The sequence below is a fragment of the Synchiropus splendidus genome, chromosome 13 (assembly GCF_027744825.2).
Source record: "Synchiropus splendidus isolate RoL2022-P1 chromosome 13, RoL_Sspl_1.0, whole genome shotgun sequence".
In the NCBI taxonomy this organism is placed as follows: domain Eukaryota; kingdom Metazoa; phylum Chordata; class Actinopteri; order Syngnathiformes; family Callionymidae; genus Synchiropus; species Synchiropus splendidus.
This window is the reverse complement of record NC_071346.1, coordinates 10134394-10150567: the sequence shown is the minus strand read 5'-3', so window position 1 is coordinate 10150567 and position 16174 is coordinate 10134394. Positions and strand designations below refer to the sequence as shown.

Below are 16174 nucleotides of genomic sequence, written 5' to 3'. Positions count from 1 at the left end.
TATTGTGTGTCAACAACAATACAATTTTTGGAATTAGAAATTCAGTTAACTTTATTAGTACATTTTTAAAAAGGTGTTTTTAAAAAGAAGAAAAACAGACCAATTTTCTTTGAGAATATCACATATGTTGAACAGCAACACAAACAAATTACAAATTTCTGTTTTAAAATGTGAAACAAATTTCCAACCTTAATTTTTTCAAGTGTTGCACAGAGTGTTCCTTCAGCGGGGAGAGGCGCTTTATCTGTGGATTCCTAATCTGGCGACGAAATTATAAGCATTCATTTGATTTTTTTAATTTACCAGCATTTATTTTATGAGCCTGACCTGCATCACTAGATGACACTTGGAAACCACATCGATATCAACCACACAGTCCAGAGCCAGTCCAGCTCTGCCCGCATTAGAGCCTTGCAGGGTTGTGGTAACTGTTGTGCTGAACCTGTAAGTAAACTTCATCCCTCTTTGATAGGACAAGTCAGAGCTGGGGATGTCTACAGAAAAATGACGTTAATAGCGATCTGGTTTAATATTTTAACATGATGGATTCTTACCAGCGCAACCTGAATCACAGAGGTCAGACTTCAAGCAATCCCCACCTGCACCGCCAAAAACAAACATATTCATATAAATAAATTCCCTATTAAATAATGTTAAAGGTCCTAAAGGCAGCCAATAGAAAACAACAACTTACCCATCGGTAGACAAACCATCATGAGAAGCAGACAGCAAAAGAGGGACATATTAACCCAATATCAGCGCGGGCCCGTCTGAGCCGCCACATGCACACAGTATGAAAACCAACCTCTGTTCACAGTCACTGAATGACCACACTTGTATGTGGGCTTCCACAGTGACCCACACCGCTCACAGTGACCAATCAGGAAATGCCTTCCAGACTGGAGCTACAAACACCGTTTGAGCCAATCACATCACACAAAAAGTTTGGGGGGCCCCGGCAAATATTAGGTTGTTTTGGAACCCCTATTAACTTGGACAGACGGAATGTTTATTTCTTTAGTTTATGCTTGACAAAGCCAAACCTTGAAGCTTGTTTTTATGATCTTTGTATTACAAGACACATTGTACAATATTATTATTATCATTATTATTATTAGTAGTAGTAGAAGTAGTATTTTAAAGTCCAGGGAGGGGGCAAACAGGGAAGTAGCCTGGAGGCTGTGGAGGCTGTTGGGCAACCATGATCCTTCTGGCTTCATGACACATATTGTCAAATTTTATGAAATGCTTTTATGATACACATTTTTTTATCTATGTATTAATGTTTTGATGCACCATCTTGTTTCATCATGTCATTAAAAGTCAGATTTTTTTTCGTCGTACTGTTGTCCATTATATTATTTTAAACATCTTACTGTGAATTAAACTATTTTTATTACTACTTTACATTAAAATGATTTCTAAATAATTGAGTGTTGTTATTTTCTGTTGCAGTATTGCTGCGCAAAAGATTACAGAAGAAGAAAAAAAACTTGAAGGCCGCCATGTTAGCCTCCCAACAAGGCAAGGACTTGACTATCACACGCCTTTCATTCGCATCTCCTTCCCCCATCATTACCCAAGCTGCCTGCCACCTACTCACCACGATGCACCCGCTGCCACGGTCCACGCCCGGCTACGACGTCAGGCTCTACTCCGATGCTACTCGTTACTGGTGCGTTCAAGCTCCAGCGAAACGTAGTATTTTTTTCTTATTTAAAAGGGTATTTGTTTCATTTCAAATATCTAACCAGAACATAGAATACATTTAGGGTGCGCCACATAAAGTGTTATAAATTCGAAGAAAGGCAAACAGACGTATTAAAAAGGAGAGTGGATTGCACTTACTACTTTTACACTGGTAAAAATCAGCTGAGATTGAATTGTTTTCCGTGCAAAAAAACGTTTTTTTACTGACTTTGTGAATAGTATAAATGTTTTCACGACATTTATTTAAACGTGATACATAGTTTTGTTGCGTTTGTAGAAGTACAACGCCACAGTGTTTGCTTTCCTGCCAGACAGTGAACGCAACTGTAGTCCGGACCAGGGGGCGTAGGTTTGACCGGCTTCTGCGAGGCTCAGACACAATGAACCGTCAGACTGGAGGGGACACACATGTCGGGACCGAGGTACTGGCACCATTTTAGCACACGTTTAGCCCCAACTGAGCCCTTCATTTCAGTTGTTTAAGTATTTCGGGGCTGCTGGCTCGTTGTATGGCGGTTTCAAGGCTCAGTTGGGATCGTTTGCTTCGTCGAGTTTCATGAAAACGAGGTCGGGACCAGAGCGACGTTAAGCGCCCCAGGTTGGACTTTTACGCTTCACTTTTTGGTTTTTATTTTTGAACCAAGGTCGACCGAGTCAGCATGTCGGTGACGGCTCCCTCCGATTATTTCGCCGCGGAGTGCCTGGTGTCGATATCTAGCGGTCCGGTGCTGCACAGACCCACCCCTCGAGCCCTGAGCAGCCAGGCGGCGGGCCCGCTCCCTGGGGAGCCCGACGGGTCGAGCGAGGACAGAGAGGTGCGCGAGACCCTGAGGCTGGAGGGGGCCAACATGATGACCGTGGCCGGGATCCTCACCGACCTGCACGGGAAGTTCCGCCCCATGTCGGCCTACTCGGAGAGCAGCAACTCCTCGTGCGGAGGCGAGAGCGGTTACACCACGTTGTCCGACCCGACCACCCCTACCATGACCCCCTCCGCCACTCCGGTCCCCGGGCAGCAGCAGCTCAGAGGGGCCCCACGGTCCCCAGTAAAGCGACACCAGTGCACTTTTGACGGATGCGACAGAGTTTACGGGAAATCGTCCCACCTGAAAGCACACATCCGGACACACACAGGTACGACGCTACTCATGTATTTTCATCGCTATCTCCCCCTCGCAGATCAACTTCTGACCCCCACCCTTGGAGCCATGTTATCACGCAACCATCCCACGGCGCAAATGGCGGATTCTCCTTCTCTTTTACACTTGTTTTTCACTGCCGTACTACTTTCCCCGCGACGCGCTACAACAGCGTGACGAGACAAAAGACAACAAGTCCTCTTTAGCGGCTCTGACAAAGAAGTTAACTAACAAAAGAACTGGGCTGGACGTTAAATTCGGTGACGAAGGTCTTCCTCTCCACCGAATTTGCATATGAAATGAACGTAAGACGAAACCTCCGAAGAGGAGGTGCACTTTAGTGGAGCTGCAGCAGCCAGGCTTTGATGTCTGCCTAGTTTTTCTAGTCACAGAAGGCATCTTGATGCACATGATTTGAAGACATAAATGCAACAAAACTATACATTTTGCACCTGGGAAAACATTACTTTAAAGTGCTCATCCATTTTCTCCTGAGTTGGATGGAGCCCATCGCAGGTACTTGGTGCACTCAAGGTCCCGCCTCCATCTTTCCTTCTCGCACCACAATAAGCTATGTAGACACTTCTAATAGGAACGACATGATGATAACATGAGTATAATCCAACTTGAGGTGTCAAAGTGTAGTTTCGGTTTCCTCCCACTCATGTTGTCTGATGTTCCTACTTTCTTGTATGTGGCCTGCCTTGGACTTGCCATTGACCCTGTGTAGCTGGGATTGTCTTTTATGGAGGACAAAAAAGAGACAGACAAAACAATCTCAGTTTAGATTGCATAAAATATGAGAAGCACCATCCATAACTAATATTGATTCATTATTTTTTTTAACAGATTGTCTGTTTGCTGCTTATATTTTTTCTTTATGATAGTGGCATCCTCTCACACAACCTAGTTTGGTCCCAATGTGTAATAACTAGAAATGCAGTTGGTCCAAATGATAGTGGAACACAAGAGCGGGGTGAAAAAGGCTTGTGGTTTCTGTGTCAAAATGAGGGGAATTGGCGCGTGGATGGTGGCTGAGCAGGCGCAGAAGGATTAAGGACAGGAAGCAGCACAAAGACGTGGCGTGGAGAGTCCGGCAACAACAACGTGGCCTGACTGTGTGATCTTGAAAATGGCCCTGAACATCCTATTCTGTCACCCTGGTGTGACCACGGGTTGTTGCAGATTAAGGCTAGTGGTAGCTTAGTGGGGACTAATCTCATGTATCTAGAGCCTGGATGTAAGTTATCACTCATTTATGTGTGACTTACTGACTGTAAATTTTGTGGCAAACCGTGTTGAAACTGCCAAATAGGGATTGTTTTCCCAGAAGGGTCTTGGGTGGACTTCGCTTTCCTTTGCTATAAATGTGAAGATTCCGTCCTGAAAACCCCTGTTTTCTTTGGCTGCTCTGTGACTTCTCCAGCCGACGGCCTTAGCCTTCTTATTTCTGCTGTTTAAGAGGAAAACTCTACAGTTTTATTTGACTTGAGAACTGGCCACAATATTCCGACTCTGAACCTGCTTGTTATAATCAGACCTCAGCAATCTCTGCCTGGTGTCGGCTTATTTTCCAAATACGACTAATCTTTATTACACTACAGTTGACCGACCATGTTTATCCAGGGTGACTTCCGGCGAGGTCATCATATAGTATAGCGCCTTGACCAAGGGCAGATGATGGCGCCAAATGAAGTCCTCGCAGACACGTCAATTTTACACCTGAAACATTTCCTGCTTTAAAGCTCTTTTTAAGTGACTCAAATGGGTTAAAATATTTGGTGTTATTCATTTTAAAATCTTCATACAAAGTGATATTATTTTGGGTTCTTTTTCCAAATGGTCTGCTGTTTTGTTTTTTTGTTTTGTTTTTTTTTTAACCAGGGTTTGAGGTCAAAGCTCTTTTATGAAGAAGTAAAAATGTGTATGACCGGTCCAGAAGGATGGTGATGTGAAGGCAGGAGGGGTTAGTTATGGATATGCCCATGTCAGCGTCACCAGTTTGAGGATGGATACTGTCTCCATGCTTCCTGGTTTTGACGTCTGTGTGGACAGTGTCCGTGAGGTGTAGGACGGTTGAGTAGTCCGGTTGAGATGATTGGTGTGTAAAGCAAAAGTAGGTTTTTAATTCAGCTGCATTTACTGGCAAGAGCCTCATGACACAATATGCATCATGATACTTGGGTCTCAGTATCACGATATTTTTCACTCAGTATTACTCAAAATGTCAAAACTATTTGAAAACATTTTGAATGCTAAAAGTCAAAAGCAGCGTTGCGTACCGATGTTTTAATCCTGACCTACTTCCTGTTGCAGGTGAAAGGCCCTTCCCGTGCACCTGGCCCAACTGTGAGAAGAAGTTTGCTCGCTCCGACGAGCTGGCCCGTCACACTCGCACCCACACGGGAGAGAAACGCTTCCTGTGTCCCCTGTGCGACAAGCGCTTCATGCGCAGCGACCACTTGATCAAGCACGCCCGCCGCCACCCCGACTTCCAGCCCTCCATGTTGGGCCGCGGCAAGGGCACGCCTTCCTTCTCCAACCCGAGCTCCCAGCACTGAGGAAGGCTGCGACGTGGTTTCAAGCGAACCAGCTACAATCAGATCCACCGAGGAGAATCCAGCTCACTGTGTCGTACTGTAAACACACTCACGCACGGATGAATCACGCAAAGGGGGGGACGGGCCCGCCTCCCTTTCCGTGAGTCATGTGACTAAAAAAAAAAAAAAAAAGTTTAAATCGACACTTGTCCGATCCACTTTTCTCCGCCGCAAAGCCAGGTCTCAGTGGCAGCTTGAAATATTTTTATCGATACAGCGAACACAAACCCAGGTTCACAGAACAGCAATCTGTTTCATTTCTCCATCCGCGGAAGGAGTGGAGCACATGAATCCATTTATTTTTATGTGCGACTCACACACAAATTGCAGGGATTTTTCACTTGTTCTCTTTCAATCTGTCATCAGCCAAAACTTTTATTTTAAGTAGTAGATTGTGCTCTCTTTAATTTACAGTATGTAGCACAATATTGTGACGTTAGCTAGCAAGGCAGTGAGTAGAAACTTTTTTTTTTTTTTTTTTTTTTTTTTTTTTAAGCTTTGCTTGATTCCATACTCCTGTTTGAGACATTCCCTACTTGCTAACCGTAAGGGTTATTTATCTCATGAATTTACCGATACATTGATTTTGCCCGTGAGTGGCTCACTGTAGAAGAGCTGTTTGCACGCCGCCCTCAAGTTAGAATGACACATAATACACAGTAGTATTATGTCTAATACTGATGCAAATGTATATAAGCTTTAAGCTTTTAATGTAGAAAGTTAAATTGTAATGCTTCTAGCAGCATAATTAATACATGTGGTGAATTGTAGTCCTTATATTAGGGGTATTGGTATATGCTTGATAGGATGGATTTCCCTGTGAGTGGCAGCGTGTTTGTCGTTTTTGTTCCTTCTATATAGACACAAGTAAGAAAGTATATATGACACATTTGGATCCAATATAGTCTGATGAAGCAGACCAAGCCGTCAAGTGGCCCCTGCTGGGTCACTTTAAAATATTTACTACTGAAAAGATTGAGAAGTTTGATATGAAATTTTGCTTCTATTGTAACTCACAAACCTCTCCACATCAGTCCAGAAGCCTCAAGTTCCAGGTCTGACTCGGACCGTCACCTTGTTTTTGTCTCAGTGAACGACACTTCTTCAGGAAATTCTGAAAGCCTTAAACTTTGTCATAACTACTTTGCACCATGTTTACAGCGGAATCATTGTACAGGTATACCTGGCCTCGGCCTCATTACAAACTCTCATTATGCAATACAGCACTTTTTTTCCCGAGTTTATTTGGCTGAAATGTGTGACGCCGAACTTATGTGTTACTAACAGCGGATGGAACTTTTTTCCCGGTTTATTTGTAACCCTGGCCATCTATTGTTGTGGAATCTGCGGCCGTTTGAAGATAAAAAAAAATCACTGCTGTTTCTTAAACTCCTGAACAGACTGAGGCTCCTCCATCTGTTCTTCCTCACTGTTTCCTCATGAGAGTGAATGTGCCGGTTCATTTGCTGATCGTCTTCGGTTACTGCTGGCAGTACCCACCAACTCACACAGAAAACCTTTCTACCTTCTTCCCGTCTTCTCTGGGTCTCATATCACAATAACAACATACCTCACTGTCTTTCTGTGGTCTAGACAAATGTATTTTTTTTTTCCGAAAACCTCAGATTATCTCAACCGTATCAGCCGTGTGTCGTCTATTTTTGTTTAAGGCACAATTCCTGTGTCTGAGTTTCCTTTCGCTTCGCCTCAACCAACCTGTCGGTGGAGTCTTGCGCCGTGTCTTCCGAGGATGCTCCATAAAAATACGATGGGATTTCACAGCAAAAGCTCAGCCCAAATCGATTTGTTCACCGAATGTGGTTTTCAGAACCCACGTCACTGAGAGAAAAAGTCGCCACACCAATTCAGATATGCACATTGTACAGAAACGGATGTGTTTTATAATTGATGCCTAATTTTTACATTCATTTTTAAGTCCTCATAAAAAGCTTTAGCTAAAAAGAAACAATAGAGGAACTGTGGAACTAATTGCTGCGACAAGCTGTTTTTTGATATTTATATTCTCAGGTGTCTTACATTTTTCAGCATTGGAGTTTCTATATTTCCTGTGCGCCACCGAAGTACAAGCCTGTTTTATTTCCTTTGTTATGCTGATTAATTTATTACAAATACTGCGTATCATTTGTGTGGATTAATTATTCTTTTCATTACTCATTTTGTGGAATGGAACGGTCTTACCAAAAAAAAAGAGGGTTCCATTGTTTGCTTGACATGAAAATGCCAGTGCTTTTTTTTTTCCTTTTGTTTTTCAAATAAAATCTGTAAATTCAAGCCTGTTGCGATGATTTCTCACCAGATGGAGGATAAATGTTGGTGTTTTCCGACACAGTGGATGTAAAAGCTTTGACACAAGGTCGGACTGTACATGTGAACCTTGACGTATATTGATACACACAGTGCGTGTCGTGTATTTCTGAGTGTGTGTGCTGACAGGTGGTCCGTGTGTGTAAAGCAGGATTACCACCCAGCTGGTACGGGGCCCCCCAAAGCTTCAGCTTACTATTATTCAACTGTGTCAATTCATATGATCATTAGTTCACCAACCAGGCTGCAGCCACTGAAACCATTATTGATGCTGTTTTAAAAATGAATTGGATTGAAGTTAAGTGCATGAAAGTGGAAGACCATCGCTGTGATGTGGAAGTTGCACCATATTTTCTGATAAACAGACTGGTTCAACTTATTTTAAATGCGCATAATTTTGTCGATAAATAAGATCTTAACATTTTTCTGAGGAAAGATGACTGTCATAATTTTGAAATGTAAATAAAGGAGAACAAAATAAAAGTATTTAAATTTAATATTACTGTTTTACATACAGAAGTGGAAAAAAGTTGACACCCTTAAAATTTGGCACAATGTAAAAAAAAAAAAAAAAAAAATATATATATATATATATATATATATATATATATATATATAATCTATGAAGGTTTGGCTGCAATGCAAATGACTTTTTTTCTGTTTATTTGCAAAAAATAACTTTCTTTAATATGTCAGTTCACAACATTGCCCATATTAATGTCAACAAAATGTGTGTTCAAAACTGAATACAGAAACATATAAACACCAGCAAATCCTGCCATTTGTATGCAGTAGAATTCATGTACCTGAAAACGGTTTTCCACCACCATTTTGCATTATTTTTTTTAAAGCGAACGAAAAGATAAATAACAAACAGGTTTTTGAGTTCCTTAAAATTCTAAATTAATGTACTTCAGTTCAATACAAACTGCAAACAGTTGGAGTTTTCAACACAAACCGGTTACATGAACAAAGTAATAAGAACCAGTTGATCAACAAGTTATGCTCTGACTTGTTGTGCTGCCTTTCTTTATCATTGTCGGTGTACAATGTGATTAAAATCCCCGATAACCTCATCGTGGAATAGAAGAAATCAGATTGTCGCTATGGACACCATGTACTTGGATCTGGTTGGTCTGGTACTCTGCGTCACCATTAACCAGCTGTTCCCGTTCACCACTAGATAACACCAACCTGACGCAGTCATGTGAGTTTTCTCCACCCTTCTCCTTAGCTTGACTCAAATCTTTTTGGTTTTTGATCATCCTCCCTCCTCAGACAGACATCTGACTGTCTGCATACCTTCCGTTGCTTAGCCAGTTTATTCAAACCCTCACCTATTTTGGTTTTTAAATTTAAAAATCTCACTCAGCAATGCACCTGATTCACTTGTGTGAGTCTGAATCTGATAGTACAGAGCTCAAATATCTGTTCCAACCCCCCTCCAGTGCAGAAAGTCATTGACTTTAAACCTTTCAGACATAAAGCCTCTACCTGTTACCAGATGCTTCAGCAGCCAAAGAAGCAGACAGTCTTTCCGCCACTCTCCAACTGAGCAGAATGCAGGTCTCTAGAAGCCTAGTGAGAGGGAACAGAGGGTGTGAAAGCAAATCTTTATAGCATCATAGCCATACTTTATGAGGAAGGCTGTCTCTACAATAAAGTACTTTTCCTCAAGTCCCTGCATCGAATCAATGCAATATTAATTTCACAAAAAGTGAGACACTACAACTTTGATGTTGCCCATTTTAAAGAGACATTACGCCGATATGTACTGCATCTATGCATCTTTTGTCCTCCAATACTAGAAAGGTTGCATTGTTTTGAAATAAATGATAAAACCTGGTTTATTCATTGCTCAAATTACTTTGGGGGAATAACGCAATAACAGTGTGTAACTGAGAGAAAAGTTATAAATAAAATGGAAGTGTAAAATGACATTGCACAAAAGTAAACTGAAAAATAAATCTTTCATTTATATGTTAAAAAAATTTTTTATCACAAAAAAAAAAATCAGACGTAAAAGCTAGCTATAATGTCCGATTTTGGAAACAAAAGAGCAAATCTGTCAAAATCTAAAATCCAAATTATCATTATGAGCCTTCATAATAATGAATAAACGGTATTTAGTTATAAATAATAGCATAACATTAGTTTTACAAATAATACTTAACTGGAACTCTACGACTATGTTGTGTTTTCCACCCGGATCGTTTATAATGTGACACCGCGCCAAAGTTCTCCAGCGTGAGCGCAGCAGAATGTTTGCACCTGAAAATATATTAGTTTTAATTCGTGCATGTGCCAAAAAACAAACATGTCGAGCTCGAATCTAAACACTGACAAAAGCAAATTAGTGGAGGAGACGCAGACACCGATATGGATCGTCCATCATCCTGTGGTGAGACCGAGAGATTGTTCACTCATTTTCAATTTCAATTATTAATACTTGCTTTGTGCTTCAGTTCCAGCAGATGAACTCTCTGGAGGTGGAAGATAGCTCTCAGATCTACGCAGCTTTTTTAGTTTACATGGATCTTACAGAAGGTGAGGCTACAAACACGTTCCTGACCCGAAAAGTAATATAATAAATCAAGAATATTCTAATCTTTCATATGGTATAATGTATAATATAGTGTATTTACTGGTCGACCAACTGTTGACGTTAGTGAGAGGGTGTTTGTTCAGATTTTATTCCAAAAACTTCAGCAGCTAATCGAAATTTTGATGGAATTATAGTTTTGGTTGTACATTTGCAAGATTATTTTTTATTATTATAATTATAATATTGCTATTATGATTCTCTCAAGGCACCTTTAACTGCAATGAATCTGTCCTTGAACTCCAATATGAGGATGTTCCTAGGTCAGAATGTGATTTCTTTTCTGTCTGAGCGAAAGGTCACGTGAGTTCATCAGAAGTCAAGGCGGTAGCTGACCAGAGTAATCCACACTGTGTCCTGTTGCTAGTGCGTCACTGGGCCGAGGTGTCTTGTGTCAAGAGTGAGGAGCTGCAGCTTGTGTTGCTGGAGGCCAAGGAGAAGGAGGATTCCTCCATCCAGACTGTTCTCCCTCTACCTTCTGACCGATCCCTCAGCCACAGGAGGTGATTGGGGAGTGAATCTTTTTGTTTTCAGACATATTCTCAAACTCACTGTCTCCTCCGCAGCATCCGACACGTGCTGGACAGAGGTCACCCCATGCTGCTGTGTGCCGTGGCGTCAGACTCCACTCTGGTGTACCAGAGGATGACCGATGGCCTGGTGACACCTGACCCGCCTGTCGGTCCGTTTCAGGACGTGGACCGGCGAAGGCAGAGGAAGAGACGACTGCAGAACTAAAGAGCTGAAGCTAAGAGGTGGAAGGGAAACTGAACTTCAGGTCAAACTTGATCACTTGGTGTCAGCCTCCAGTTTCATTCATCATCATTTGACTGAAGTTGAGGAGGCGTGGCCACGAGATCATGAACTTTACAGCATGTTTGTCTTTAGTTTGAATTGTTCATTTCAAGAAGCACATTTTGTTACATAAACATTTCCAGTGACTCATGAAAATAAATAAGTTACTTAAAACTAAGGGTGGAGTTTCATTGCTCATATAAATACATTATGACCACTTGTTTAGTCTACCTTAGTAGCTTTGAAATCTGTTGTTGACTCATCTTCAGCTTGATATATACTTCATTTTATGTTGGAAATCAGGAGAAGCTCTGCCAACCAGGAGAGTCTCAAAGTAGCTGCTGCTCCTCTGCACCAACACCTCCCTGTTGAGGTCTTATGGGCGTGTCCAATTTGATCAGCTCTAACCGAAATGTTTTTACAGTGGCAAATACTGCAATGCATTATGGGACTGGCATTTGGTGCCACTTTACCACCTCAAAGCATTAAAATACATTTTTAATAGCTGTACATTCGTGAGTAGTCAGCGGATTTCAACCGACAACCTAGGTGGAGTTTTGCTCATTAACAATTCGGCAGGTGGTCATAATGATACCAACGTAAATGTTCTTTAATCTCTGGGATTAAACCCCTCACAAGATGAGAAAGGTCCAATAATTTCTCAGGGAGCGCCGGAGCCACTTCAGAATTTTGTGATGCTGTAAACTCATGAAAATTTAATCCGACTTAATAATGCAGACAGCACAACAGTGGCCTGAAGCTGCAGCCTGGCTGCTGAAGCCACCTTTCCACACTCTTAACAAACATACTTCCATGACTGCAGCTGAAACAACCAGCTGTCTCAGCTAAATATCTTCACACAAGGTGTCATTTTCAAGCCTCTGGAATTAGGAACCGAAAAGGTTAAATACAGTTGAAGTATTCTCACACAACAACGTGTCACTTAGAACACTTTATTTTCTTTAAAAAAAGAACAACAAAAATGGACTTAAATACTGGTGAGTGAACACAGATTAAGACTTAGGTGTGAATCCGGCCAAGATGAAGCGTGAGAGTGCGACAGTCAAGGTGTGCACGGGCGACAAGGACGATGAAAACACATAAACCCTGAGCCTTTTGAACATAAACAGTGTACGAACAAACACAGTAGAAAACAGGAAGAGTCCAAGCCTGCTGACATTTCAGAGACTCTGAAACATTCACAGTGATGGACAGTCTGTTTTACTGTTGACGCAGGAGACGGGCCTCTCAGTCGTCCTGTCAATGGCTTTTAAAGGAAGTAAACTTGAACTGGAGTTTCTCATTTGAAGCTGCGAGCAGGGGAAAGGTGCTTGATACAAATCTGTCAGTCCGGTTTGAATATGGCGTCTTCTGTAGCGTTATGTCATGTCTTCCTCCTCAGAGCAGTAGTCCCGGCCCTGTGAGCCAAACAGAGAGCAGTTAACTAAACACTCAACTACGCATCTTTTAGATTAAATACACTGAGTAGAGAATGAGGTTTAAAAGAATCTTGTCAGTGAGGAAGAGTTAGCGAAGAGCAGCGACAGATGGAGGCGCAGATTTGTACAGCAGGTCACAGGATTAACCTCCTGAACAACACTGAGACTTTCTTCTGAAAAAAAAATGGTTTAAATCCAGTACCTTTTCAATTTTCTCATCCAGCATCCTGAAGAACTCCTGCTGACTCTCAGACGAGTGGATGCTCCTAGGAGGTAAATGACTGGAGTTAATCGCAGATATATATGGAGCGTTAGGAGCTGAGCATCTCTCTGTGACATGGATGATGATGTTCGCGGATGATATAGTGATATTTTGAGGGGTTGGAGATCTGAAGTTGGGGTATGAGAGGAAGGCAGGATGAAGGTTCAAACATCCACAGTGATTTACAGAGATGAAGGAAGTGAAGAAGAGAGTGCAGGTAGGGTGGAACAGATGGAGGTGATCAGGGGTATAGAAGAAAGCCTCATAGGACAGTACAGAGAGCAGCCATACATATGGTTCAGAGCAACTAACTTTCTAGAGGGGCCACATTACCTCATCATAAAGCTGCTGTCACTGTTAAATTATTTGTAGAAAAATATAGCAAAAATGCCTAGAAAAATGGAGAAACAGAAGAAACACAAAGTAAAGAAAAAAATATATATATAATTATTATTATTACTACCACTACTACTAATAACAATAATCATGATCATAATAATAATAATCATAATATGTGGGAATAATCTGAAAACAATAATGGACAGAGTCAAAATAAAACAATATCTATTTACTTACTGTTCACTATATCTATATACATCTCTCTCTCTATATATATATATGTTGTATGTATGTATGTATATGTTCACTATATCTATCTATCTATCTATCTATCTATCTATATATATATGCATAAGAAAAACAAAAAACTAATTTCACTTTATAAAATAGAGTAAAAAATTGACTTCATAAAATAAATACAGACTGTTTAAAAATGTATATTAATAAAAATCTATCACCTTTTATTGACAGCAAAACAATTGCAATCTCAAAAGAAAGAAGGTAAAAGTGAGGAATATTTTAATAGGGCCAATGACCTTATAAGGACCGGATAAATGAAGGGGCCACACATGGCCCCCAGGCCAAGCTTTGACCTCTTCAGGTTTAGACCCTAATATTGGCAGAGATGAAGATGCTGAGAGCACAGCTCGTGTGGAGATGTTTGCAGACGAAGTTAGGAGGACAGGAGAGATGATGGACATGTTGGAGATGGATGCCAGGTCAGTGCAGCACAGGAAGTCAACCAATGGAGTCCATGGAGGAGGTGAACGAAACACATTATAATCTACATTCTTCTTTCAGAAAACATTCATTTCATTAAGTTGCCTGCATTATGAATGAAATCTTGAGTCTTACAAACACGGATACTGATTAAAAGGCCACTCACAGAATCTTCCCATTGCCGTCCGATCCACTTTCCATGAGCGGACCTTTACCCAGAAGAGCACTTTTCTCCTGCACACACACAACAAAAATAACAGTCAGCCACTCATCACATCCTTTAAAGTCACGAGTGGAGCCCATCAGTGACCGTGCTGTCCTGGCTGTCCACTCCTCCCTCTTCTCCACTGATGTACTTGACTTTCTCCACTTCCTTCATCTTGTACTCGTCTGCAACAGAGCAGAGGACATGTTGAGTCGTAGAACGCCGTGGAGGACGTCCATTAGGTGCTCATGCTCTTGCAGTCGTGAATGCAGTTGTGTGTTTCACTATTTAGGCTCTTTTTAATGACAAATAAACTGTAATAACCATTTAAAATGTTTGATGATTTTATGGTCACTTAAAACAGCTGAAAAATACCGCTACCTCTGTGACCTACACTGAGGTGTGGACACTCTCACAGGCATCTTCCAAAACATAAAGTACCTGAGAGCAGATCTCCATTGCTGTAGGCTTTGCTCTGCTCCTCCTCGCTGCTGGGCACGGCAGAAACCTGCTTGGCGGAGGTGCAGCCCATCTCCTCCTCTTCCTCCTCACCCCTGAGCAACACCGACACACCTGCTGGAGGGAAGGAAAGGAAACACACTGCACCCATTGTGTTCTGCAGAAGCAACAATTGCGGTCGCAGCTTGCACCCAGAGGGTCAATTCGTCGGCAGTTATTGAAACCATGTAATTACTGATCACTCACGCCAAAATGTTGCCACTTCTTGTCACTTTATTTCTTATTATAAGTACATTTTTCATCACCGACAACCGCCTGCTAATTTTGAAGTGGACATATATCAACAAAACCTAATAAATTATGATATAAATTCACTTGATATTAAATTCAACAACAGTTGCAACTTTAAAACAGTGAAATAAATGAATTATTTAGTAGTGAAAAACTTTCCTTGTCTTCTTATTCCTCAGTAAATACAAGTTTTATTATTATTATTATGTTAGTAGCATGGCACTCCTTGTGAGTCCACTAAAAAAGTCAGAGTTTAAGTTGCAAATGATGTGTTAAATTAATGTTTTTTGGTCACAGAGCCTCAATATACACATTGTTTATGCAATATGAAGGAAGCTGTTTTGCCAAACTAGTCATTGTCCTTGTGGTGGTCCACAGATTTAGGTTAGAAGGAGACAATCTCAGACACCATCTGCCACCAGAATCCCTCCGGTATGAATGTACCGGGAGCCTCAGCGCGCAAGAGAAGGAATATTCTCGTCTACATGAGGGAACCCACCAATTTATCGCCATCAATTAGTCATGCTGCGCCCCGCCCTCGGTGAGAAACACACCGCAAGACACAATGAAATCACCGGCACCAGCTCGGGCACCAATGGGAGCGTGAGAGCGCCAGCTGCCCCGCAACAATGAGGCCTTTCACAGAGCCGGGAGTCCCCGTGCCAAGGAGCCGGCTGCCCTCGCAGCTCGAACCGAAACTAACTGTGTTTCTGCTGGATCATAAATCCATCGGGCGTTTTGGTTATGCGATACTGCCATACGCGGTGTGTTGTTCAGACTCCAGCTGTGGTCGGGCATCCTCTTCGCTTCCATGGATGAGACCAGAAAACAAAAAGTCACTTAGATATTTACATATATGGCGACTAGATCATACAGTTCGACGATGTTTTCTTTTAAATGGTTGCAGAAAGCAGATGTCGCACAGGGTCGAACGCGAGCACATTGTAATGAAATAACAGTGATATATATCTATATTGTAAATTACCGTTCTGTCGCATCCATGATTCTGGGTCAGTCCTCCCACTTCAGTTCAGAGGTTCTCCTCCAGACAGGAGGACCCTAACACACCGCATCAGCACCGGGGCTGCAGTCCGTCAGTCTGCCAGCTGTCTGGTCCTCGCTCTGGGTGGGAAGATGTCACTCTGTCCGGTCAAAAACTAGACAATAAATGATAACCAAGGTAGCCTCACTTTAGATGCCGCAAGAAAACCACTTTCACGCCACTATACACCCGCGCGTAATGGGATGCAAATCCACAACTCAGCAACGATTCGTTCAGTTGCAGGCC

At 41.8% G+C, this 16174-nt stretch overlaps 3 protein-coding genes and 1 long non-coding RNA gene across 7 annotated transcripts; 2 read left to right on the top strand and 2 right to left on the bottom strand.

Annotated features, from left to right (window-relative positions):
• Window positions 1–359: 359 nt before the first annotated feature.
• LOC128770158 (uncharacterized) lies at window positions 360–773 on the bottom strand. The gene is made up of 3 exons (XR_008416480.1): window positions 695–773; window positions 555–599; window positions 360–494 (listed from the first exon to the last, which is right to left on the bottom strand). It is a non-coding gene; the product is annotated as an uncharacterized LOC128770158 (long non-coding RNA).
• A 1292-nt stretch (window positions 774–2065) lies between these two features.
• zgc:153115 (uncharacterized protein LOC768186 homolog) lies at window positions 2066–7201 on the top strand. Its single transcript, XM_053884291.1, has 2 exons — window positions 2066–2844; window positions 5166–7201. The coding sequence occupies exons 1-2, from the start codon at window positions 2370–2372 to the stop codon at window positions 5408–5410; spliced, it is 720 nt and encodes a 239-aa protein (XP_053740266.1). The 5' UTR covers window positions 2066–2369; the 3' UTR covers window positions 5411–7201.
• A 2806-nt stretch (window positions 7202–10007) lies between these two features.
• tsen15 (TSEN15 tRNA splicing endonuclease subunit) lies at window positions 10008–11312 on the top strand. The gene is made up of 4 exons (XM_053883968.1): window positions 10008–10175; window positions 10240–10321; window positions 10744–10879; window positions 10943–11312. Exons 1-4 carry the CDS (start codon window positions 10074–10076, stop codon window positions 11112–11114), a joined length of 492 nt encoding a protein of 163 aa, XP_053739943.1. The 5' UTR covers window positions 10008–10073; the 3' UTR covers window positions 11115–11312.
• A 786-nt stretch (window positions 11313–12098) lies between these two features.
• Window positions 12099–16171, bottom strand: LOC128769557 (uncharacterized protein C1orf21 homolog). Of its 4 annotated transcripts, XM_053883363.1 has the most exons (7): window positions 16077–16171; window positions 15872–16008; window positions 14578–14712; window positions 14242–14321; window positions 14098–14165; window positions 12813–12876; window positions 12100–12589 (listed from the first exon to the last, which is right to left on the bottom strand). In XM_053883363.1, exons 2-7 carry the CDS (start codon window positions 15882–15884, stop codon window positions 12551–12553), a joined length of 399 nt encoding a protein of 132 aa, XP_053739338.1. In that variant the 5' UTR covers window positions 15885–16008; window positions 16077–16171; the 3' UTR covers window positions 12100–12550. The 4 variants fall into 4 exon arrangements, with proteins under 4 accessions (XP_053739335.1, XP_053739338.1, XP_053739337.1 ...); XM_053883362.1 differs by having other exon boundaries at window positions 15872–16164; XM_053883364.1 differs by having other exon boundaries at window positions 14578–14709; window positions 15872–16164.
• Between the last annotated feature and the right edge of the window lie 3 nt (window positions 16172–16174).

Excerpts from the sequence above, each read along its gene's own strand:
- zgc:153115 (XM_053884291.1), top strand. The coding sequence starts at position 2,370 with ATGTCGGTGACGGCTCCCTCCGATTATTTCGCCGCGGAGTGCCTGGTG. Across the intron at positions 2,845-5,165 it reads ACACATCCGGACACACACAG|GTGAAAGGCCCTTCCCGTGC; the intron begins GTACGACGCTAC and ends TTCCTGTTGCAG.
- tsen15 (XM_053883968.1), top strand. The coding sequence starts at position 10,074 with ATGTGCCAAAAAACAAACATGTCGAGCTCGAATCTAAACACTGACAAA. Across the intron at positions 10,322-10,743 it reads TTACATGGATCTTACAGAAG|TGCGTCACTGGGCCGAGGTG; the intron begins GTGAGGCTACAA and ends TCCTGTTGCTAG. Across the intron at positions 10,880-10,942 it reads CGATCCCTCAGCCACAGGAG|CATCCGACACGTGCTGGACA; the intron begins GTGATTGGGGAG and ends TCTCCTCCGCAG.
- LOC128769557 (XM_053883360.1), bottom strand. The coding sequence starts at position 14,746 with ATGGGTGCAGTGTGTTTCCTTTCCTTCCCTCCAGCAGGTGTGTCGGTG. Across the intron at positions 14,322-14,577 it reads CAATGGAGATCTGCTCTCAG|ACGAGTACAAGATGAAGGAA; the intron begins GTACTTTATGTT and ends GCTCTGTTGCAG. Across the intron at positions 14,166-14,241 it reads TGGACAGCCAGGACAGCACG|GAGAAAAGTGCTCTTCTGGG; the intron begins GTCACTGATGGG and ends GTGTGTGTGCAG.